The sequence below is a fragment of the Typopeltis vanoorti genome, chromosome 10 (assembly GCF_054136105.1).
Source record: "Typopeltis vanoorti isolate ZY-2024b chromosome 10, IOZ_Tvanoo_1.0, whole genome shotgun sequence".
Classification (NCBI taxonomy): Eukaryota; Metazoa; Arthropoda; class Arachnida; order Uropygi; family Thelyphonidae; genus Typopeltis; species Typopeltis vanoorti.
In genome coordinates, this window is record NC_143558.1 from 94982188 (window position 1) to 95009073 (window position 26886).

General features: G+C 34.5%; 1 protein-coding gene across 2 annotated transcripts in view; it reads right to left on the reverse strand.

The window, feature by feature from the left end:
* LOC150102605 (tRNA wybutosine-synthesizing protein 5-like) overlaps nt 1-26886 on the reverse strand; it is a 98318-nt gene that overhangs the window by 60609 nt on the left and 10823 nt on the right. For both annotated transcript variants that reach the window (XM_090398932.1, XM_090398931.1), the window contains exon 2: nt 14393-14547. In XM_090398932.1, coding sequence (XP_090255058.1) covers nt 14393-14547 — 155 coding nt within the window. The remainder of the gene's footprint in view (nt 1-14392; nt 14548-26886) is intronic.

The window sequence follows — 26886 nt, forward strand, 5'->3', positions numbered from 1 at the left end:
CATTTAAAATTTAAGCACTGACTCCCGTATATACTCCTTTCATATTCGCTTCATTATCATACCCTTGCCCTTTACAATCTGACAATTTAAGATTTAATTTATTCAAAAATGATTTTATAATTTCATATATACCTTTACCAGTAGTGTCATTAGTTGTTAAAAATGTCAAAAAGTGTTCACGAATTTCGATATCTGCTTCAAATATATGTAAAAATCTAAAAATTACTGAAAATTGCTCCTGATGTCTAACATCAGGAGTACAATAGAGAATTACTGAATAGCACTTTGCCTGTTGTATCATATTTACAATATTTTGTTGAATTTTGGTTCCCATATCAACAATTAATTCATTTTGCACAATGGGTGATAGATACGAATTTTGTTTCTTACCTATAATTTTTTTTCCCGAATATCGCTTTAAATGATCTTTTAAAAGTGGATCAAATTCTGCAATTAATTCTATGATTCCTAAAAAATTACCATTATGGGCTGTGTACAAAGTATCAAAATTACCTCTAAAAGCTAAATTATGTTCGGATAAATAAAGAATTGCTGCTACTATTTGTCTTAAAACATTTCTTAACTGTTCTGTTTCATATTTTATGACATTTTGATTTGCCTGATCAATTGTACTGTGATTTTTAAATTACATTCCATTTGTGTCCATGAATACATGCGTTTCATGTACACTGGATTTCGTTCGTGCGACTTTAATCTTTCACTTACATGTCGCCAGTCAGAACATCTATTATTAGATAAAAATTATCATCAGAAGAAAATAATTTGCAACAAAAACAAAAAATAGAGTTGGATGAGTTTGAATATACAAGCCATCTTCTGTTTTGCTTATCTCCGTTTGCAATTGTCCTAACAGCTGTGGAAAAACACCTCTTTTGTCATCTTTGGGAAAATCATTTTCAGTCGGAGGAGACGGTGGACCACATTGTACAATTTGTGTTAGTGTTGCGTTGTTCAAAATTTTAGGCCACGTTGCTGGATCATCAATAGTAAATAGTTCACTTTCCTCTGGAGTCTCAGTTTTAGGATCTTCAATACTCGTTGTTTGACCAAACGCATCATGTTCTCCGCTTCCTTTGAGAATTTCAGAACTCTCATTATTAATTAATGTTGAAGCCGAAGAACTGTTTGTAGTTATTTCAGAACTCCCGCTATCAACTGATATATCTGAACAAATATATGAGTTCCACTTCATAAATTTAAACAGTGAATTTCTTTGACATTCCTCAGCCGCTTCTTTTTCTTGTTTTCGCTTTAGTTTTTCATGCCCACTTGGGTATTTTCTTCCATAATATATGATAGATTTAATTATAAAATAAGTTAATAAATTAAAACAAAATTACTTACCTGATAAATAAAATATATCTAAAATAGATAATATTAGAAAATAAATAAATCTAATATAGATTGAAAACTGCTATTGAAGAAAAATTCTGATGTCAGATAACCTAAAACCAGTTTACAAAATATATTTTTTAAGATGTTTTGCAAGTAATTTCACATAAAAAAATTGCCATGCCATTACATGTATATACTTACTTGTTCATAAAATCATAAACTAAAATCAAAAAAACTCCTTAAAATTATTAAAAACACCTGTTTTAAAATGCATTTTTCCCTATTTAACACTATGTTGTATGATATTGTTATATATCTTAGAGTAGTTTCAAATACTACCGCTCTAGCGTTACGATCTTAACATTTATTCAATATACCAATTACTGTTTATCCTAATGTTATTTCATCGAGTATCTCATGGCTCTGGTCATGAGATACTGGGCAAGCAGTAACGCAGTGCGGTGCCAATGAAAGAACGACCGCCGTTATCAGTTCAATTTGAATGTATTTTCATGAAAAATTCGCCGTTAAAAAAACTGTTAGCAGTTCGCACACCCATGAATACAGCTCTGACCTCAACTATAACCTTTCTGATCATTACGGACGCAAGACCATGATTTCGTTCATGTACACAATACAGTTAGTCGAAGAATTCCTTCAAGTGTTAGTAATCCATTTTTAATTTAATACTATAGCAGTTGCATGCAAGTAATGTTTTATGTATTTCTGATTTGTTTCACTTTATTTTATGCACTCAACAAAATCTTCTAGCAAGATTAAATTAGTAGTGCCCTATCAGTAATAAAGTTTTTATATTTTATTATCTTTTGGCTTTTATAAGTAAGTTAAAACACACACACACATACACCAAAAATAGCCCTGTCCTAGGTTCAATTTTTATGATAATGAATAGTTTCATTCAGGGCTCCAGAAATCCACTTAATGCTAGCAAGTTATCAGAGACAACTGAATTTTCAGCCTTGTTAAATTCATCAAAAATATATTACATTACTTTCTTCACATAATTTACACATTGGTGGACACAGGAAGTTAAAGAGGCAGTGAAGGAAAAGAAGAAAGCATTTCAAAAGTTCCTGTGAAATAAATCAGCTGGTGCTCTTAGAGAATACAGAGACAAATCTGAAAACAAACCCCAACTCAACATCACCAGAGTTAAAGATCGGTACTATCAACATAAGAAGCCTGAATGGCAAAGAAATGGAGCTAGCTGAGGAATTAGATAAGTACCAGATCGACATAATAGGGGTGACTGAAACAAAAAAGACAAAAACTGGTGAGAACTTTCTGAGCAATAAATACAAAATGTTATATTCAGGCAATGACAATCAAGGAAAAGAAGGAGTAGCCATAGTATTCAATACAAAATACAAGGCTGATCTTCCTGAATGGAAGGCAGTCTCAAGTAGAGTAATGTGGGCAAATATGAGAATGGGGAACTTGACAATGAGACCTATTTGTGCCTATGGTCCCACAGAAGGTTCTACTAAGGTAGAAGTGGAGGAATTTTTTGAGGCTTTAGAAAAAGCAACTGACACAATGAAAAAGGAAAAGTTGGTCCTTGTTGGGGATCTAAATAGCAGAGTAGGAAATGATTGTGAGACATACAAAAATATTTTGGGAAAATTTGGAGAAAAGAGCAAAGTTAATAATAATGGCAAATATCTGTTGGATTTCTGCTCAGGACATGGAGACTGGTTATTACTAATACCATGTTCCAACATAAAAATGTGCACAAATTCACATGGAGAGAAGAGGCAAGGAATAAGAAAAGTCTCATTGACTATGTTATTGTTGATAGTGATGTTTTCTCCCTGGTGCAGGACACCGGAGTGTACAGAGGATTTGAAATTGGAAGTGATAACTATTTAGTCTTGAGCAGGATAAAATTGAATGTCATATTGAAAAGAATAACATGTAAGAAAGTTTTAAAGCGAATAAAAGTTGAGCAGCTCTCAGATGTGAACTGTAGACTAAAATACACAAAGATTATTGAAGAAAAAATGAAAGAGTTTGAGAACAGGAACCAAACCTTGGAGATTCAGTGGCAATCCTTGAAGAAAACCATGATTGATTCAGCTAGAGAGGCATGTGGTGAAATTGTCTGCAAGGATAGAAAAATCAGAACTCCATGGTGGACACAGGAAGTTAAACAGGCAGTGAAGGAAAAGAAGAAAGCATATCAAAAGTTCCTGGCAAATAGGTCAGCTTGTGCTCTTAGAGAATACAGAGACAAATGTAAGAAAGCTAAACACAGTGTAAAACTAGCTAAACAAAACTCATGGGAGGACTTTGGCAAGAATCTAGAAAATAAATATCAAGAAGGTGGCAAAAGATTCTGGAGGTTGTTGAAGAAGCTTAGGAATGGAGGAAAGAGTGCTGTAAAAGGAGTTAGAGATGATAAAGGTGACATGAAAATAGAAAAAGATATCCTTGAAGTATGGAGTAATTACTTTGAAAAACTGCTAAATGAAACAAGCAGTGATGACAGCACAGTAGTTAAAAACACTCACCAGGCATGCAGTCAGGAATACATATCCATACTTGAAGTAGAAAAAGCCATCAAAGGCTTGAAATGTGGAAAGGCAGCAGGAGTAGACGATATTCGACCAGAAATGCTGAAGTATGGTGGTATAAGAGTCTTACAGTGGCTGCACTTCATAGTTCAGAAAGCCTGGACAGAGGGACGAATTCGAGATGATTGGAGTAGAGTTCTCATAGTACCCATATATAAAAAGGGAAATAAAACTGAATATGAGAATTACAGAGGTATTTCCCTACTGAGTGTTCCTGGCAAGATCTATGCAAGTATACTTGAGAAACGGTTGAGAAGAATTGTGGAAGAAAAGCTTGGTGAAGAACAAGCTGGATTCAGGCCAAATAGAGGCTGTCAGGATCAGATCTTCACTTTACGACAAATAGTCGAGAAAGCATGGGAATATAACAAAGATCTGTATTTAAGTTTTGTCAATTTGGAAAAGGCATATGACAAGGTGCCAAGAGAGAAGCTATTCAATACGCTACAGTTATATGGTGTCAATGGGGCATTATATCAAGCAATACTTAGTCTTTATTTGAGTTGTAAGTCAGCAGTTAGAATTGAAGGAAATCCAGGAAGATGGTTTAATGTTAAATCTGGTGTGAGACAAGGATGTACATTATCCCCTCTGTTATTCATTATCTATATGGATCACATGATGAAGAAAAGTGGTATTAAACATGATATCAAAATTGGAGATGTTAATGTGAGCTGTTTGCTTTATGCAGATGATGTTATACTTCTAAATAAATCCACTACAAGTCTGCAAGATTCTCTGACTAAATTGAATAGCTGTTGTAATAGATATGGTATGAAGGTCAGCAATAATAAGACAAAGCCAATGAAAATAGGCAGAATCATTGAAAATGTCAACTGTGTTGTGAATGGAGAACCTGTGGAACAAGTAAAACATTTCAGCTACTTTGGCACGATTTTTACTGAAGATGGTAAATTAAATATAGAAATAGACAACAGAATCAGCAAAGCTGGTATGGTGGGAAGTCAACTGAAAAAATTCATATGGAATAAGAGAGAAATTAGTCGGAACACTAAATTAGCTGTATACAAGACAGTGTTCAAACCAGTTTTAACTTATGGATCTGAGAGCTGACACAGAAGTAAAACACTTGACCAAAGACTAGAGACCGCAGATATGAGAGTCCTGAGAAAGATTATAGGTGTGAACAGATGGCATCAATGGCAATATCATATTAAAAACGAGGATATTAGGAAAGAACTAGACATTGTCAGCATCCAGGAATGCGTTAGCAGAGCTAATCTCAGGTGGTATGGTCACTTAAACAGAATGGGCGAAGAAAGATTAGCAAAAGAAGTGTTCTCTGCCAGGTTGGCAGGAAAATGACCCAGAGGAAGACCAAGATATAGGTGGATTGATACGGTACAAAGTGCCTTAGACGATAGAAATATAAGATCTGATAAAGTTGGAGTCTTGACAAGTAACAGACTGATTTGGAGCAAAATTGTAGATAGGAAGTTAGTAATGATGTAATTTTTTTTCATGTAGTACTATCATATCCTGTACACCCCTTGAGGGTACATGGCAGGAATTTGATGATGATGATGATGATGATGAATTTACACATTTTTTTTATTTTAAAATATCATTCTTATTCACTGTCAAGTTATTCTCTTATGAATGGCTACTATAAATTTATAAAGATGTTTTATTTCTAACCAAAAGATAGTACCTTATATAATTAAGTTAATTGTTCTGCAGACTGTTTGCTCCCCTCCTCACCTTTTAAAAGTTACTTTGCATGAAGATACTCTCAAAGATACCTCACTGCTGTTTTGGGAAGATAAACTAATTCCAATCTCTGACAACAGGTGGTACCATTTACCTCTCTGTTCTGAACTTAAACCTATTGGTCATTTGCTATTTAATTTTGAAATAAATAAACAATTATCAAATGACATTAATTTGCATGATTAGCAAGTTTTCACCATTCTTACAAAAACAGAGATACCATTATACAAAAAATTAACTTAACAAGATAAATTTTCATTTGTTTCACTGTTAATGTAAAATAAAAAAAGTGCATTTATATTCTTATTTTTCATACAGACTTTACACATAATGAAAAGGCTTTTTAATATTGTTATTTAAAAAATACAATTATCTCACAAAGATGAGTTAGAGACTGATCACACGGCTAACATTCCAGTTCTAGTGAGTGTTATCCAATTTCTTGTTGTCTTTGTGAATTTCATTATTTGCCTTTCCAAGTGAATTATTTTTGAGTAAGTTATATAAATCACCCTTTTTTTCCTTTTTTTTTGGGGGGGAAAATGGCACAAAAGAATCCTAAAGCTTTGAAAACACTAGAGAGATGTTATGTCATCAGTGCTTTTTTTCTAGAAAAAAAGGTGCCGGTACTCACCATGAAGATGTTATCACAGCAACTTCCACACTTTTAACATATCCCCCAATATACTCGTCGTCTCGCTTTGTTGGCATGCTTTGTGTGCTGCACTCTCCTTATGATCGTAAATCTTTGTTTCTTAATGACATTAACTGTTGTTTGCGAGATTCTCCAAAATGACTGATTTTACCATTTGACCACTCCGCTGAAATTTTCGTTCCCATGTGTTTATTGACAACAAGACTTCCGACATCACAACATGCTTTGCAGCCCAACATTTTATTCTTGACATACAGCCACTCGTTTCTCTCGCAGAAGTCATTTTTCTGCAAAAATGTCCAACATTCGGGCCAATCATTATCAGAAGCTGCTTCCTTTTGACCACGTGGATCTTCGTCTTGGTTTCATGATCCTCTTCACCGAGTGTATTTTCGGTTGCTAGTTTTCTGTTTTACAGGATCACAATTAGATTCAACAATTTCTGCTTCTTCAGCCTTACTTTTTTTCTCATTGGCATAAAGTAACTAAGTATTTTACTCATTTTGAACAATAATTGCACTGATTTGACTTAGATTAATTCAAAACTCACGTGAACACCTGCCTGTTGCAGAGTGAATATAGAATTGATAAACCGATATTGGAAGCAATCAGAAGTGAACACAACTTCCTGTTTCCGGTTATGTACCAATCTATGAAACAGGAAAGCAGGGTACCAACTTATGAGTAATCAAAACTGAAAATTCAATTCGTGAACATAGTACACCTACCGGAATATTTATAATACATTTTGCTGTCAATAAATCGCAAATTTTTAAAAACTTAAGAAAAAAGGTACCAGTACTGCATACTGTTGCATACTGCCAGAAAAAAAAGCAATGTATGTCATCAAGTAAAAACAATCAAGTAAGACATGCTTTATAAGACTTACGGCTCAAGGAATTCAAGTGGTTGTATTATGAAGACAAAGATGCATTTTGTAATCTTTGTAAAAATATCCTGGAGCTGCTGACAGTATCTCTACATTACTACAAAGTTTTTGAGGACCTTTCAAAGTGAAGAAATTTAGGTTTCTAGAGGCATTCAAATTCTTGCAAAAAATGCAGTGACTGACTTGGCCAGAAATCACCCAGAAAACATACCTCTGGCTGCTTGGCAAAGAAAAATTATTCTAAAATGTTTGACCACTTCGTGTGCTTTTTATTACAGCCTATTAAATAACTGAATTCAATAAATCATTAACTGACTTCAAAAACTTGATAGCCCTGCTTAAATATACTTGTAGATACAGGTCCAGTTCAAGTAGTAGTAGTAGTAGAAACAGTACCAAAATGACATGAAATGTAAATAATTTCTCACTTATTGTTGATATCATTAAAAAAGAATAGTTAAGGAAATTAAGACTCTAGTAGAGTGAGTCTTCTTCAAGATGCTTCTAGAGATATTTCAAATGAGAAAGAACTTGTCCTTTATATGAGATATATAGATAAACATTCAGAGATTTATTTGCTTCCACAATTCCTCTCCAAACCTCAACAGTTGCAGGATACTTTGATACATCAGAGTGTGAAATAAACATCTTCTTGGCATGGAATAAACTAGTAATTGCTTAGCAAGCATTAGATAATGGGCCAGTGGCAAAATTGGCAAACATGACAGATCTTTTATCAACATACTATACCGTATATAATTTGAATGCTGTTGTTTTAATTTCTATGAAATTGAAACTGTGGTGAAAAAATTATATCCCTATAGGGCAGTGTTTCTCAATGTGGGGCAAATTTGAATATTTAGGGGAGCAATTAGAAAATGATGTTGCATTCGTCACCTCATCATCGATATACTCAAAAAACTCACCATTGTCGGTGATAAATTGTCGATGTTGCAACCCTGACTTTCCGAGAAAAAAAACTGACATCACTAGTACAGCAGTCAATACAGTATCAAGAACTCTCAGAAAAGCAAAATTATGAGTCTATTAGAACTTTATTCAACATAAAAGGAACAATTGCATGGTTTCTGACAAGACAGAAACGAAATATCGAAATTCAACTAGTTTTGCAAAAAATTACTGTTGCCCTTCCCATTGTCATATTTAGTTAAATGTGGCTTTAGTTCTGTAAATGACTTGTTACTGAAAAAAAGAAATCATCTGGATATCACAAACCATGGGGATTTGAGATTGAAAATGACTAAATTAGTACCTCAAATAAAAACTCTTTGCAGCAGACGTCAAGCTCAAGGATCGCATTAACTTGGATTTTATTTTCCAGAGTTCAGTTCGATTTATGTTTTATAATATACAAAGTGTAATATAAAATTTATATTCATTGAAGAAAGTCAAATTAAAAACCCTTTCTTTTAGGCTTACATGGTGATCCAAATAGATTTTGGAAAATTATGGAGACAACTACCATGTTTGAGTAAAACTTTAGTTTAATATAAACTAAAATTCACACTCGACATTTAGACCTTTATATCAAGGTCATCTTCTACATAAAAGTGGCTACAAAAAAATGGCCATCAGACACAGTTAAAAAACGTATACCCCATTATGCCCGCTCTCCCAGAATATATGGTGTCCCAAAAGTACACAAACAAAATGTGCCGCTTCGACCTATTGTAGAAGGAATAGATAGCCCTCATTACTACTTAGCCAAGAAATTAGCGTCAACACTCAAAATTAAAAACACAACACTGTGTTTTTAATTTTAAACAAAATTAAAAATACAGTAGTTGTCTCCATAATTTTCCAAAATGTATTCAAATTAAAAAAAGTTTTACCTATGTTCCTTTTTTATTTAAAGTACATATTTATATTATACTTTTTCAGAACTTGACTGACTATTATGCTAGGGGGAGTATCAAAATCTTTGAGGCATTGAGGTGGGGCATGATCCAAAAAACGTTGGGAAACCTGCTACAGGGTAATCAACATATGGTAAATTAACAGTGTCAGATAATGGAATGTTTGTAAAGAGGGAAAAAATGTCAAAGCTAACCCTCCTGATATTGCAAAGATTTTTGAATTTGTTATAGAAGCAGGAGATTTCAGCTGGAAAAACAAGATCTATAGACAAGTTGAAGGCACTGCCATGGGTAGCCCTTTATCTCCACCTTTGGCAAATTATTTTTTGAACCATCTGGAAGATACCTTGTTCTCATCCATTCATCCCCAACCCTCTCATTGGTTTCATTATATTGGTGATGTCTTTGCTGTTCGGCCTCATTCTGAAAATAAACTTATGACTTTCCTACAACAGATCAATAGCCTTCACCCACATATTCAATTCACCATGAAAGAAGAAAAGGCTGGTAGCTTACCATTCTTGGACATCCTTCTTATGTGCACAGCCTTCGGTAATTTATCAACCAGTGTTTATCGAAAACCTACCTTTACTGGCAGATACATTCATCAAAGTCTGCTCATCACACCTCTCAAAAAATTGGTATTATCAAGTCTTTAATTAATAGAGCACATAACGTGCGCTCCTCTCCTAAAACAAGAACTTCTCACTATCAAAACATTAATGGAATTTAATGGTTACAACCCTAATCAAATCCAGCAGATAACTGACTTCTATGTTCCAACACCTCAGGATTCTTCAACAGACTGCAGGGTTCCAATCTCTTATATTGGAATTCTGGCATCTCTGAGCTGATTGGTAGAATTTTGAAGAGCTATCATCTCATTCACACATATTTTCCTATCAACAAAATTTCTCATCTGTTGCCATCTACAAAAGACAAACTGTCACCTCTATCATTAGCTGGCATTTACCAGATACCTTGTGAATGTAATTTGACATACTTTGGGTAGACAGGTCGTTCTATGTAAAAAAGAATTAATGAACATCAATATTATATTGAATACATGAAACCTCAAAAGTCTGGTCTAGTACAACATAGTATTGACACTAAACAGCATCTGATGGGATGAAGCTCTACTCCTCCTCCATAGAAGCAGTTTTAAATATAAATGCCTTTTCAAAAGAAAGCTACGAAGCCCTTTTACATCAGCCAAATCTAAATTGGAATGATTGTCTCTCTCTCTCCTAAAAGTTTGGGACATTCTTATTTTACGTAAACATCAAAAATAGTGTTTAACACGTCCATTGTCAATCACGCGATATCGCGTGATGCTAGTTCTCATCTGGCAGCTGATCACGCGTTATCACGTGGCCATTGCTATCAAGTTTCTAAGCGGAATAGTATAGTGGCCACAGCGAAACGGCACGTAATATTTATATTGGCCACTAGGGAAGGGATCGACTTTCGTGGAGTGGGGATGGCCGCCAGCCATTAACTTATTTTGAGCACAATAAAAACTAAATAAAAAAATAAAAAAAATTTGGCCACCACACGAAATTCCAATTTTCAGCTTGGCAATGAACGTGTTAATAATATTATTTATTAATATTAATTTCTAGCACACAGCAACAGTTTTTAATTGGTAAACCATCGACTGCTGTATGTACCTTGTATTCCCTTTGATTTTCTTGTTTCTACGCGCTGATGATGTACTGTTATTTTCAGTATGAAATATCTGTAATTTTATTTCATTAAAGTTAATTACTGTGGTTATCATGTAATTTATTGTTTATAGTCATGTCACAGGCATGACTATAAACAATAAATGTTTATAGTACCTCATGTACTGGATGCCATTTCAGGCATCCAGTACATGAGGCAGTGGTCTCATACCAACTGATGAAGTTCATCTCTCACCATAAAAGTTATTTGAATTTTGAACAAAAACTAATAAATTAAGGAATAATATTTGTTACAAAGTTTCAGTGAACCTTATTTTGATACATCTACTTGGCCTGGAGATCTGAGAGATTTTGGATCACTTTCAATATATATGAAGAAAGGATGCTATAAATTCAACATTGTCAGGAAAATAAGACCTTTTTGAAAGAAAAATGAGTAATAAGAACAGGTTTCTATTTCTCTCAAAACTTCTTGAAACTGTAGCCCTTACATCATCAAGTACTTCATTATGTAAATGAAGTTTTAGTCAGAATTAATGATAAAAGATAATTCATTTTAAACAAAAGGAGGAAACGAGCAAGATAATTAGAGGTAGTTGTGGGGTAGTTGTAGATAAAAGAACACAAATGATCTTTTATATATTTAAAAAATTAGACAAGCTGCACAAAAAGGCCAGCAAAGGTTGGTTGATTGGTAGAGCCTCTGCTACTAATGGCTCATTCAAAAAGTTAAGCAAGTTTGAGTGTGGTTAGTAGTTGGAAGGGATCAATCGTTCGATGCTGTTGGCACACTCTCCCTCGATGAGTCTTTGGACTCCATGGAGGTGTCACATAATAATAATTTTCTTTACTAACAACTGACATACACATTTTCAGATGCTGAAAACACGTTACTAAGAGGAGTTTATAAGATAGATGCAAAATAAATTTTCCAATACAGCTGACTCACTATAATAGTCATAGGGAACAGAGGAATAGTTTATTATATTAGATAGCATGCTATAGTGAATTTCCTTTGGATAGCATTGCATCTATAAAGGTCTGATCAGGACTTTATTGATAATTTATTATAATAGAATCTCTTATAGCAAGAGTTAAATGTGTAGGGAAGGAAGAGAGAGAGAGAGAGAGAGAAAAAATTCCCTGGAAGAGTGTAGTTAACAAGGATGCGAGGACAAGATTTTTGCTTGGAGAACAGAGAATAAGTGAAATGGGATTGCACTTGTGAATGTATTGTTGGTAATGAGTTTAAGGAGGGATTATGGCAGGAACTGTGTGCATAATTAGTGCAGACATAAACTTAGGACTCCACAGCGCTCAGATGATGAGTGTTCTTGATTTATCATGCTGCACTATAGAGTTAACTGTCATGCTTATGAGTTCACATATAAGATCAACAGAAAATGAGAAAGAGAATGACATGATTTCGAACAAAGAGAAAATTATGTAATTTTCTTAAATGAAAGCACAATTATTGTGAATTAAATTACACATGAAATTATTAGACTGATTCATAAATAAAAAGGAACTGTATGAATGCTCAGATACTGATTTTAACTTGAATCATAGCTCAATGGAAGGAAGTCAAAAACTGTACAATGAAAATTAAAATCTACAATTATTACACTGGTATTCCACCTTTGGCACAGAAGTATCTTCTAGAACAAAATTAACCGATAGGCATATGTAAACATACACTATAAAAGAAAGCAGGAGGGAAAAAAAACAAGTGACATACATTTTAGTTTGGTACTAAATTGTTTGTCACTTTCTTTAGTAATAACAAGAATCCTGTGTTCTTATATGTCAGTATATGCTGAACAGAGCATGAGTAGACATCAGAGTAGACAACCATATATTCAGTACCATCATTCATTCATTCATAGCTGCATAGATATAGCGGAACATGTCAGTATTTTCCACCATATAGTGAAGACACCTTTACTGCATGGAAAGTACAGGGAAAGTACATTTTGCCTATAAGACTATTGGCTGCTATCGTGTAATCCATCCACCACATGTCAGGTATTTGGCATCCATTGCATAGTTTCGTTTATGAGAAAAGTGAAATGGTACTTTCTGAGGAGCAACGCGTCATTATTTTGGAATGTTATTTTTGCCTGTTGTTTTTATGCAAATGTCATGAGAAGTTTCATCAGAAGTATCTCAACTCTGTTGTTCCTCAAAATTCAACAATTACGAGATTAATCTCATGCTTTCGGGAAAGTGGATCAGTCACAGACAAATGGCAGCATGGAAGACCTTCCATTTTGACTCAGGCTAAAGTGACTGTGGTGCACAACATGTTGCAATGTTCACTTAAAAGAGTCTTAGCCTCTCTGCACAGACAGGTATATCATATGGCAGTACTTGGAGAGAGGCCAAAAAAATAAATAAAGCTTCATCGATACTGTACTCACTCAGTTCAGGAATTGTAGCCACTGGATACGGAAAAATGTCTTGTGTACTGTAGTGGTTTTGATCATTTGTTGAAGAAAACGGAGTTCATGAATTGGACGTTTTCATTAGTGACAATGCATGGTTCCACTTAAGTGAATACATCAATAGCCAAAATAACAGAATTTGGTCATTGGAAAATCCTCATTTTTTCCATTAAATGCCCTTGCATTCTCTGAAAATCGGAGTGCATAGTATCACACATTTTTGGGCCCATTTTCTTCGAGACAACATTGAGCAGTGCACTGTATCAAAACATCGTCACTCAGTTCATGGCTCCTTGAAATTGAAGAACGTGATTGCAGTCTTCAGCAGAATGGTGCCACTTACCATACATCAATGAAATAATGCAATTTTTGCAAGTTTTTTGGTGACAGATTGACTTCTAAAGAACTCTGGCTCCCGAAGGTCACCAGATCTGTCGCCTCCAGATTTCTTCTTATCGGATTACTTAAAAAGCAAGGTTTAAAAATAATCTCCACATGATTGATGAAATGAAGATGAAGATGAATATCACTGAAGCAATCAGAGCAGTCAGTAATTCTGTGCTTCAAAGAGTTGCCCCCCCAATTTTGTAAAAAGCTCGTGCTTGTGTTTAAGAACGAGGTGGCCATTTTGAACATTTGCTTTAGTAATGTTATTTATTTTTGCCTTTGTAATGATACTGTTATAAGCTTTGTAGCAATTTAGTTCTATGAAGTTTGTCACTAATATTGAAAAATTCAAGTTTATTTTATGATGTGTGTGACTTTTGAATCAACCTGTATATAAGGCAGAAATGCTTTTCTTTCGAGTCAGTTTCCAACTTAAAATTATTTCAACTTGAACAATATGTTTAAACGGTGGCCAGTTCAAAGAAGTTGCCAATGAAACTCTCTGGGAATAATTAAGAACAGTCAGCAACCAAAACATGAGTAAGTGTGACAGAATGCATTTTGGCTCAATTCTCTGAAAATAAATGGTAATGATAATAATGTAACTTTTAGCAGACTCTAAAGTATTGTACTAAATGCATAACTTTTTTCAACAAATAATCATGAAAAAGACATCCTTATTCATAAATAAAAATGAGATCATTCATATACACAAAATAGTACTTCCCAATTTAATTAACAAACAACATAAAATTTACATTAATTAATGCTAACCTGTATAGAAAATTTCGCTTCATAAAATCCAAATGTGATTCTGAAGATACATGAATTTTCACTTCACGGTTACCTAAATTTGCTGCCAAATATTCTGCTGTCCATTTCTTGGTACAAGGCCCAACATCAATTCCACGTAATACAACTGGCAATCTCTTGGGAAAAAAATGCAAATAAATGTTGTTTGAAAGCTGGTTTAAAAAAATTATGATTATAAACAATCAGTGTTAAGCATAACAGAATGCAATTTGACCTTCCTTCAAAAACAAACATGCTAGTCTTTCACTTTCATACTTATAAAAATGCAGAGGGTTAGGTTCTCTTCAGTGCAGATGTTAACTGTCAACACAGAATGGATGCAAAGTGCATGCCATTAATTACTTCAATTATCAAGTGTTATAATCCTATACACTAACAGAACACTTAGCTGGATTCACTTGAAATCAAAGGAATGTGTCACTGATTTAATAAAAGCAAGAAACACATAGGTACCTGCTTAGGTAATATGCATATGTAGCAAATTCCTTCCTCCAGTATTAGAGTAAATTACATTCGACAAGAAATTATATTTTTGCTTTCATCCTTATTTTGCATAAGCATGAACATACAAAAGTTTACACATGAAATGCTTCATGACTAAGTTACTTGTATAGAGAAGATGACACATCAAATGTCCTTTGTACTCTATAATGCACAGCACATTCCTTTTCAAGCATTTATTATGCCCTTTGGTATAGTAAAAATCACCACCCAGCAATTTTCAAAATCACTTTCGAGCTTTAAGGTCTCATTGCTTCTACTTAATTCTGGAGATACTAGAGCTATCTTAATGGCAAGTATATACATAAGTAACAACTAGTACAAAGGGCAGCATGATAGAAAATCAACTGTTCTAAAAAGAAGTACTGTTTTAGAAGTACTATAACCTAATTGTGAAGGTATCTTACATGTACATATTTGTTTGCTCATATTTAGGTAAAATAGGATGAAAATAAGAATAATTCCTTATCAAATATAGTTTACTTTGTTTTCCTCCACGGCAATAAACTTTTACATCTATCTCTAAATTAGAGATAGAAGAGTAATGTTTTTCTTTTTCTGTGGAGGGAAAGAAAAACATACCATTTTTTCTCCACTTGTATATGGAAAAAGTTAAACTCCATTCAATAAGTAGGTTTTATGCAAGCCTAGCACCTACTGATGAGACTTCAATAACTAGTCTAATAGTGTATTTTGTAATAATCCATGTTCAAGGGAATGTGCTGTACATTATAGAATGTAAAGAGATATTTGATATGAAGTCAACTGCTTTCTATATATATATATATATATATATATATATGTAACGTAGTTGTGAAGATACTTGATGCTTGGGTAAAATAAGAATGAAAATAAGAATAGAATTCCTTGTCAAGTATAATTTATTCAGAGTGTATGCAGCAATACTATTTGCCAGTGTGCAGTGAAACAAATAAATCTAAACAAATATAATACATTTTTATGGTTCTCATAATTTTATCATACAATGAAATTTTACTGTCAATCTGAGGATAAAATAAGGAACCTCAATATGTAATAAACAATTTTTATTATTAATGGAAAACGAACAAAAAAAAAAAAAGCTATGGTCATCATGGAAGGTTGAAATGGAACCTGTGCCATTATAACATTGATTATATACATGTATTCACAAGAATATAATCATTCTATTACTGCAGATATTTCAACCAGAAACTAACTGGTCATCATCAGTGTATCAGCATGATCACAAGGTGAAGCTACAACAAAGAATGTTAATCCTATTTATAGAGCTCAGCCACGTCCCAGATACCACCTAGTGGGTTACAATAAATAAGATCACAATTAAGGCCTAAATTTAAAATTAACTAATTGGAAATAAAATTGAATTATATAATGAAATGACGTGGCATTAAATTAAATTTTTTAAAAAAATAATTAAAATGGGAAACATTATTGCTTGCCATTTATGAGGATGAGACCCAAATCTTGACAGTCATTCCAATTCAAATTTGGACAGTGTAGAAGTGCTTCAGCACTCTTTTTAAATAACCACTCAAACCTAAACCAATGTAAAGGGCAACTACTTGACCATAGGATATCGTGGTCAGTGTCCACTCCATGCTTATTATGTTAATATAAGACATTGTTATTAATATATAAGACTGGTGTTCTTGTAGTCATTTTCAACAGAACATCCTGTTTGTCCCAAGTATGGGTGGAGGCACTCGCATTGAAACACGTAAACACCAGGAAAAGGACTGTTAATCTTTTGTGGACGGTAACTAAGAGGAGATTTTGTTAATAGAGAAAAAAGTTGGCTGGAACTAAAATATATCTTTTCAGGATCGTAGTAATTGTCTCAGAGATGCATGCAATTGGGATAGGAACTTGCCATACTGGTTTAATTTTATTTCAAATCACTTAATTTTAAATTTAAGTCTTAATTGTAATCTTATTTATTGTAACCACCAACTAGATGATATCTGGCAAGTGGCTCAGCTCTGGAAATAGGATTAAGTGATGCACTGATGATAACCAGTTAGTTTCTGGGCGAAATATTTGCAGTAATAGAATTACTATATTTTTGTGAATATGTACCTATAATAAACTCCTGTAAAAGTCAATCAAAGAAACAATGTTTCATCGTGAATTTTGACTAATCGGGTCAAGATGGTGCTAGTGTAGCACAGTGGTGTTGCATGTCCTACAGATAAGTTTTATTTTAGTGAATATTAGTTATTTTAGTAATTATTTTTTGTTCTATCTTATTTACTTTATATTGTAAAACTCTCTGTCTCTGTGTGTGTGTTTTTCATAAATTTATGTTTTTTTTTTGTTCCCCCCCCACCTCCCATGACACTTATACATACAAGGAAAATACAAGCATTTGGCATGAAGAACTTTTGTACAATGTGTGTATGTTCTATACATTCATTGCAGAGAGTGAATGGGAGAGTGTGTCATAAATGTTTCATGTGAGAGTGCAAGTCATGTGAAAAGTGGAAAAACGAAGTGATGAATATTAATAATTTCCAGAAGTGTTCTGGAGATGTGAAAGTAGTCAATGCCAGTGTGCAAAATATAAATGAGAGCATGAGAGAAGAGAAGTTGCTGAAAGTAATGTGGATGATGAGATGAGAGTACAGAGTAAAATAGTGCGATTACATTCCATCTGTCACAGGACAAAATGGGAGCTAGAGCGACTGGTAAAAACAATTGTGTGGTACAGCAGGTGGTAATGAAAGAAAAAGTGAACGGGGAAGTATGAAAGTGTGAGAAACTGGAAATAAGGAGAAGGGGGATGCAAAGATCAAGGATGTTAGTAATCTGAAGAAGGGAGAAGTGAAAGAGTTGATTGTTTAGGCAGGAACAAATGACTTGAAAGGGAAAAAATATGCAATTAGATGTTGATAGAAGCAAAAATTAAGAGTAAGGAAGTAAAGATTTTGAGTGCTGCTTTGGTATGATAGGAGAGAGTAGAGATAAAGGGCTTTGATTACATGACTGAAAGTCCAAGAGTATGTTGAAATGCATGTACATGAATGCAGAAGTATCAGGAATAAGGGAGAGGAGTTTCTGGCATTGGTCTCAGCTTGACTTGGCCAAAAATTATAGGCATCAGAGAGACCTAGTTAACAGAAAATAATGGTTACAGGGATAGAGTATAAAGAGTATTGTATTTTCAGGGAGGATAGAGGGAATACGACAGAAGGTGGAGTATTGCTGATGATAGCTGACAAACACAACCAACAAAATTAAAAATTAAAATAGGTTTGGGGGGGGGGGTCATTTGAGTCTGTCTGATGTGAGATAGAGGCCAGGGACAAAATATATTGTTGGCTGCTGCCATGAATAAAGGGGTCTGCATTAAGATATAGATGACATGCATCAACAGATTAGCACAATGGGGCCAAGCAATTATTATGGAAGTTTTCAAGTATAGGGAAGTGGAGTTATACAGTTGATAAAGAATAATTACCTGAGACAACATATTATAAAGAGGAAGAGAGGTTTGAGAATATCAGATGTCGTAACAGAATCAAAAGAATTAGAATTAATCAAACCATGCAGTCGTCTTTTTGGAAGTTTTTAAATATGTGAAATTCTCTTTTAAGAAAGGATTTATGTTGAACTATAAAGCTGGTAATTATGACATTCTAAGGAGGCATCTTGGAGCAGTGGCATCGCTTGAGAAGCTACAAGGAAAGAATGTCATTAGTGAATGGAAGATGATCAGAAATTGATTAAGAGATGCAGTATCAGATTGGATAACCAAGGTCAGTAGGATAAACCAAGTGGGAATTAAGTGGATGAGTAGAGATATTAAAGAGCTACAAAAAAAGAAAAAGAAAAAAAAAAGAAACCACTGTGGAAGGAATATAAAGAAAAACCAAATCAAATTATGAGAGAAAATTAGCTAGGTAAGCCAAAGTAAATCCAAAAGCGCTTTTGTTTATGTAGCAAGTAAGAGAAAAAATGACTATAGTAGGATGAATTTAATCAATGCTGATGGAAAGGAGGTGACAGAGGCAAAAGAAATTGCTGACTTGCCAAGTGATCATTTTTCAAAGATGATCCAGGTGGAGATTTTGCAGTTCCTGATGTGACAGAGACAAATGTTAGAAATGAGGCAGATGAACTTGAAGTGTTCAGCATAGTGAAAAATATCAATGTGAATACAGCAGTGCAACTGGATAGCATGTCAGGACAGGCAATGAAGTTGTTAAATCAGTCTCAGCTCTGGCAAGGGAGTGGAAAGAGGGTAAGATGGTTCCATCACATAAATGCACCTTCAAGACACATGTAGCAAACTACAGACCAATTAACATATCAGGAGTGGTTGTTCAAGTACTGAAAAAGTTGGTTAAAGATAAAATCCAACAGTGGGCAGATGGGGATGTGATACTCTACAGTGGGCAGCACAGCTTTGTAAAGAGAAGGTCCTGTCTTCGCAATTTATTTACATTTTATGATAAAGTGACAGTGGAATTAAATAAAGGAAATGGCTATATCATGATGCTACTGGACTTTGCAAAGGCATCTGACAGAATACCACATAGAAAACTACTACAAAAGTTGGAGCAATTGGGAATTGATATGAAGCTAGTAACATGGATATGAGAGTGGCTGACAGATAGACTGCAGAGGAGTATGATGGAGTGGAATCTAAGAGAATAAGAATACCTTAGGGTTCTGTACTAGGCCACTACTCTAATCTGTATATCAATCATATAGAAAAAACTGAAGAGTGGAGGATATTCATTTATTTGCTGATGATGCAAAATGAGGAGGCAATAGCTGATTAAGGTGATGTATATATCTTGCAGGATGATTTAAATGAATTAGCATTTGGGCAAAGGATAATGACTATTGATTTAATGTTGCAAAAAAACATAAGGTTATGCACTTTGGGTTGAAAAGTTGCATACTGTGAATCATACTGATAGTACTACACTGCATGAAATTAATGAGGCTGGGACTTAGGGATAATGGTGGACAGAGAGTTGAAGTTCAGAGGGCATATTGCAAAAATTGGTAAAATAGCTCAAAGGATTACTTGGATGTTGAAAATCATGCTAACAAATAAAGAAAGAAGTCATTATCCTTCTTTATAAGGCTATGATTCAGCTCCATCTTTATTACTGTGCACAGATTTGGTCACCTGGGTTTCTTGGAGATCAGAGGTGATAGAGAAGAGTCGGAGATGAGTGACCAAGCTGGTGACAGGTCTGTGGAATGCTCCTTATGAGCACAAGTTAAAGGTTTATGGAAAAGAGGAAACATGATAGAAACTTATAGGATATTAAAGGGATTTTATAAAATTGACACAAAGAAAAATTTTCAATATATGACAAAGAGAGAACTAGGGGTCATCTATGGAAGTTGTGTAAGAGCGTGCAGACTAGATCTTTTGCATGTAGAGTGGTAATCGAGTAGAATGAATTACAAAATTAGTTGTGCTCTGACAGTCAATGAGTTTAAGAAGACTTATGATAGGTTTCGTGTGTATAAACGTTAGTGGGAGGGGTCTCTCTCTCTCTCTCTCACAATAAGTCTTTGGACTCCAGGGAGATACTATATAATAATAATAATAATCTACAGTCAATTTTTTTATATTTGGTTTCTTCCATTCATGTTTCAGTTTCCTGCCCTGGTTGTCCAGCAAGGAGAACTGAGTTCTTTAGTCCACTCAACATCTGACACAGTCCTTGATAACCCAGGTATCGACTTATCCAGTGGATTTCTTCTTGCTTTTCACCATTAAAAATGGGGGATGGAACACTGTTAGTCTGGCTCTTCAGTTAAGACCTGCATGACAAGAGTGGCCCTGCTGGTAGATATGCTACCAGCAGCATAGTACTCAACATCACTGAAGAATGCATAAGCCCTCCCCTACACAACACACCGCCGCAACAAAACAAGGTTGTGTTGCAGCAGTGAGTGGAGGCTTGTGAAAAAAAATAAATAAATAATAATAATAATAATAATAAATACAAGAGCAGCTAGATGGGACTGCTACGGGTTACCCATGTTAAATTGTGAATGAAGATATTTTATATGTTTTAATACTTCATTCACATTTAACATAATCCACCATGTCATAAGCAGGACATGTAAATATTATTTGTTGTTAGTCTCTTGCTTGTAATATATTATTCATATAAATGCTTTGAGTTTTGTTTGTTATTAATTAATTATTTAATCTTAGAATATGTAATAATAATGAAAAGACTCTATATAAATGTCATTCATTTTATTTAGTTTATTCTATAAAATTTATTATAAGAAACTGTGTGTAAGGAAATTTAAATGTATATTATATGAATTGTGATATATCTTTTTATTTCTGTATATAGGAGTGATTTTATGTAATTCTTCTGAATGCATTTGATTGGCTGCTGAAGGAGAAACGGAGTTTGTTTTTAGTCAGCGGGTGTTTAGAACGTGAACGGCTGTGATATGGAGTGAAGACAGTAGATGTAAGCTGAACTGGCTAGAACCGGATTTTGGCGGGAAGAATGAACGATTTTAATTGGAAAACGAAAGTAAAGAGAGGAGAGAAGCATTCAGGACAGCAAGGAGTAATGAGTGGCAGTAAGGGGATTTGGGAAATGCCGTAAGTATAAGTAGATTAAGAAAGAACTGGCAAATTAATAGGCAAGTCGGAATATTTCTATGGAATTCTAAAATTACGACGAATTCCAATTGTTTTGAGGAAGAATAGTGCAAAGCTGAATTTAATGCATAGAAGAAAATAAGGAAGAAGTAGATTACCTAAATTGAGTGCGTCATGATTTGTGACGCTCTATGTTTAATATTCAGTTATTATAGTGAAGATTTCTTTTGAATAGTGTTACTTCAAAGTAATAGTTAACTATGGTTTTAAGTGTGCCTATAGTGAATCCGATGTGAAAAGGGTGTAACCCGGTAAGAGTAGTTTTTTTTTATATACCTCAGCGTGAAGAAATAAGAGTTAGCTCCGCCTGATATATCTTAACATTAACTGTGTGCGCTCTACTAAAAATAGCCGAAGTTTGGAGCTTTAAAGTGTTTCCCCCTTGAAATGATAACTGCCTCATAATTGAATTAAGTGTTTGTTGACTAAGAGAGAATTAGAGAATTCTACTTTAAGAATATTTACTGTAAGATTCTGTAACATTGAACTGTGTGAACTATTTTTAATTATTCGGACGAATGTAGAATTGACAGCTGGATGTCTGATGCCTAATGTTTTATGTTTGTTATGAATATTTGAACTAAGTTGATTTGCATTATCTTGTTTTCAAAGTTATACTTAATGTACATGTTATATAACCCTGCATTAAATGTTTTGTTTTATTGATTTCAATTTGGTGTTTGCCTGATTCTCTTTCGTTGCACCACTCATAAAGTTTATTGGACCTTGCAGAAGCCTTAAATGATAATATTAACCTCGGCCTGTATAAATTGAGATTGCAAAAGTTAGTTGATGATTGATTCCTCTATTATATAGACTAATCTGAATATAGGGTGGCGCAGGATAATATAAATTTCCTTATATTCGGATCAGTATCAATCAGCATCTAAAAATAAAAACGGAATTTAAAGAAATAAGAATAGATCCAACTAACCAACATAAATGGATCAATTAGCAAGATGGATGACACAAAACCTACTTTCTCACCATCTAGCAAACTTCTATATGGAGCATTCTGAAAACCAAGCTTTCAACATTCTTATTATAACAGGCAACTCCAGGGAGTCGACAGACTCATCAAGGGAGGCCCTAACACCATGTCAAGAACAACTATTCAACATTCACACAGTATCTATCATACCTTGCCTTGAACTCATTCATGGTCATGGCACCCACAACAGACTCTGGCAGCTTATTCCACTCATTCACCACTCTCCAAGTAAAAAACCTAGCTCTAACACCCTTGCTAACCACATCTTGCTCAGCTTCCATGGATGGCCCCTAGTCCTCCCACCACCAGTCATATTCTCAAAAATATCTTCTGAATTAATCTTATAGAAACCCTTCAGTAATTTGAATGTCTCAATCATATTACCCCTTTTCCGCCTATCAACCAATTTCTGCAACCCACAAATCTTCAACCTATTCTCATAAGGTTCGTTCCATAGACCTGCTATCATCTTGGTCACTCGCCTCTGGATTCTCTCATCAATCTCCTGGAGTACAGTTCCACCAATGTGATATACTGCTGCTAATCTTTTCACCCCAAAATGCATAACCTTACACTTTGCCACATTAAATTGACATCCATTTTCATTCGCCCAGTCCTCCAAACTAACCAAATCATCTTGCAAAATTTTGACATCCTGTGCACTCACTATTGCTCTACCCAACTTTGCATCATCAGCAAACAAGTGAACACTTCCTCTCAGATCCTTTCCTATATCGTTAATGAACAAATTGAAAAGTAGTGGTCCAAGAACAGAACCTTGAGGCACACAACTAGTCACAGGCTGAACATAGTCACACAAAACCAACAGTTTGGCTGCACTATGTTGATGATGTGTTTCCTGTTTAGCCTCATGGTCTGAACACATCAGATACATTATTGGCACATCTTAACAGCCAACATCCTAAAATAAACTTTGCCATAGAAAAAAAAAAAATGTAATAATAGTCCCCCCTTTTTCAGATACACTAGTGGCATGACTTCCTAATGGCTCAGCTCATTATCCTTCTCCATCTGCCACTCATACTGATAGGTATTTGCATAAACAATCACACTACCACCCTTCCTAGTATAGTATCCTCAACACTCATATTCACCGATCCAGGGCTATTTATTCAAATGACAAAGCCCTTGAAGCTGGGCTCAGAGACCTTTTCAACACCCTTTTTAACCAATAGATATAGTCCATATAAAATAGATAAAATATTACATGTACTACCCATCCATCCTATACCCCCAACACACAGGATCACAGCAAAACCATTCCCATTCGATATATTAAGGGCACATTAGAAAAAATGGCAAAAATTCTTTGTGGATATGATCTCCATACACAGGGCTGGCTCTAGGCTTAGGCACAAGAGGTACCAGCCTAGGGATGCAATGGCTTTGGGGTGCCAACATCATAAAAAAAAAGTAATAGTATTAGTCGAAGTAATAGTTGAAGCATTGGTGGTACGAGCAGTCCCCCCAACATGCTCTATATGCACTTTTTTGGAAAATAACTATAAACTGCTTTTAACAATAAAGAATTTTATGATGCCTATCTTGTCTTACAATTATTATTATTATTATTATTATTATTATTACATAACACCTCCATGGAGTCCAAAGACTCATCGAGGAAGGGTACCTGCTCTACAACTCTCCATCTCCACCAACCACAACTACTTTCATTATCTACACCAATGCCAACCGCCACTAGTATTTTCACAGACAATTATAAACATCCATGCCCACAGCGGGATTCGAACTTGCAGCATTTTGGCTGGAGAGCAGATACGCTAACCACTCGGGCCACAATTTTATGTATGTAGAACTGTGTGTTGCCTATTCTGAGGGAGAAGAAAAATTAGCGTTTCAAGAAGAAAAACCATCTATCTCCGTATGAAACTAAGTCAATCCTAGACGGGATTCGAACCCGGATCTTTCCAATCAAAGAGCTGGTCTATTCAACTAAGTTACGGAGATTCATATTATTTTACTACAAATATTTTTCTCGTAATCCAGAGAGAGGATTTAACTCTTGGTACATTAGTACCATTGATGAGCAGAAAGTTGAGGAGAAGGGAGAATTGCACCATTTCTGATGAATAGCGACTGTGGAAATGCACAGAAAATGCTGCGTACATTTTCTACACCAAGTAGAAAGTGTAGAATTAGTGAACAGGTTGAAAGAGTAAAACAGAAATCTTCTCGTACAGTTTATTCAACAAAAGGTATTTTGTAAGTCGACTAAGTAATCAGAACTTTCTTTGCAGTAACAGGGAAAAATGATGGTAGAATTCATGCGTTGCCAAGTTAAAAATCCAAGTGAATAAAATTCCTGCTTTTCTGTTTCAAAGAAAAAAAAAAAAAATCAGAAACCCACTCAAAAAAAAAAAAGTGTTTGCCATTGTGAAGCACTAATTACGGCTTGGTTATATCTCTCCATCCTTTTGAAAACTATATGACCAAATTTGTGCACAGTAGTCAATACATAGCCTCATGAAATAATGAAATAAGGAGTTTGTGATTCTGTTAGGAATCACAATTTTCCGATTTCTACAGTTCAGTGACTTCAGTATCATTGCCAAAATCCAATGAGCTGTCCTCACAGTTTTAGAAATGTGCCCTCTTTAAGTCATTACCACCATCACCTCTAGATCTCTTATTTCTTCCACCTCCTCCAACCATATAATCCACATCCTATTTCCCATTTTACATAAATTATGGACTCTACAACCATGTTATAAATAATTATTTTAATTTCCTGACGTTTGACATTCATAGTGAGGTCATCTGGAGTATACACACATATATAAAGAGACAAGCTAAATTACATTCACATAGTATGTTGAAGAGACAATGATTTGATCAACGGTTATTCTACTGGCCTAACCTCTAGTGAAAATAAAATAAATCAACTACATCAAAGCTATATTCTATTTAAGACAGCATAAGAGAAACCTTCTTTCATATAGATAGTTTTGTTACAGTGAAAATGATGTCCTAATATAACATGACTATTGTTATTTTAGATTTAGGATCTTGGATTATCTATGGTTCTATTTAAAATTAATCTTAGGGAGAAAGGTTAAGTGGGTAGAATATGTGCTTTCCATATGGTTGGGATTTTATTGTTAAGATTAGGGTGATTGATAAGAATCTCAGGGGCCTCCTTAAATTTACATTCATATACCATATTTTGACATAGGAACGTAAATATTTTGTGATGTAAACAACAGGTGCTTTCTAGTCAATTCTATGTAAAGTGTTCAGGGCATGATCAGAAAGACCAGCTTGACCAAAGTTATTATATTTAATGTGTCTTTTATGTCAGTTTTTTTTCTGATAGGAATTGTGTGTCCTGTTTCCCCTATATAGGGAAAATTACAGGTGCAATGAATACAGTATACTCCAGAGAGGGCCAGTGGGGTGGGGGTGGATCCTTGGATGCATTGAGTAAGTTCTTTAATTTTGCAAGAGGTTTAAAGGTGGCTGTAATATTCTGTTTATTTTGTCTTATATCCGTTTAATGTATGGAATGGTTACAGTTTTATTATAGTCTTGTTTATTTTTGTTTTTAAGTGAGGACTTATAGAATTTTGTTGATAGTATTTTGGCTGTAGGAAGCCATTTTAGGAAGGTATTGCTGATAACTTTTAATTCATCTTTAAGTGCTTGTTCATTGGAGTAAATCTTCAAAGCCCTGTTTTTAAGTGTAGTAATTACCCCCTAGTTTTTGTGTTTGGTGGTGGTGGTGGTAGGAGCTTTTGTGTATATATATTGGCCAGTATGTGTTGGTTTCCAGTAAACAGTGAAGGAAAGCTGCCAGAAGGAAGATGTGTGACAAATGTACCTAGAAACAGAAGTGAGTTCTGCTTTTCAATCTCGATTGTGAATTGTATGCGTTTATGTTGTTTGCTTAGGTGCCTGCGAAAAGCATCTAGTGTCTGACAGCCATGGGACCAGATAGCAAAAACATCATCAACGTATCTAACCAGACTTTGAGTTTTAAAGGAGAGGAATCTAGAGCACATTGCTCAAAATGTTTCGTGTAAAAGTTAGCAATGGGGTGGAGGGATAATGGTGAGCCCATGGCTGTGCCTTCTTTCTGTAGGTAGAAAGTGTTTTGCCACACAAAATAATCAGAAAGTAGTACATGCAAAAAGAGCACTATGATGTCGGGAGGGGAATTTGTCCTGTAATAGAAGGATTGTGTTATTGTTTGGGACATTTGTGAAGAAGGCCAAGATGTCAAAACTGACAAATAAATCATCTTTTTCCAGTGTGTCTTTGATTTTG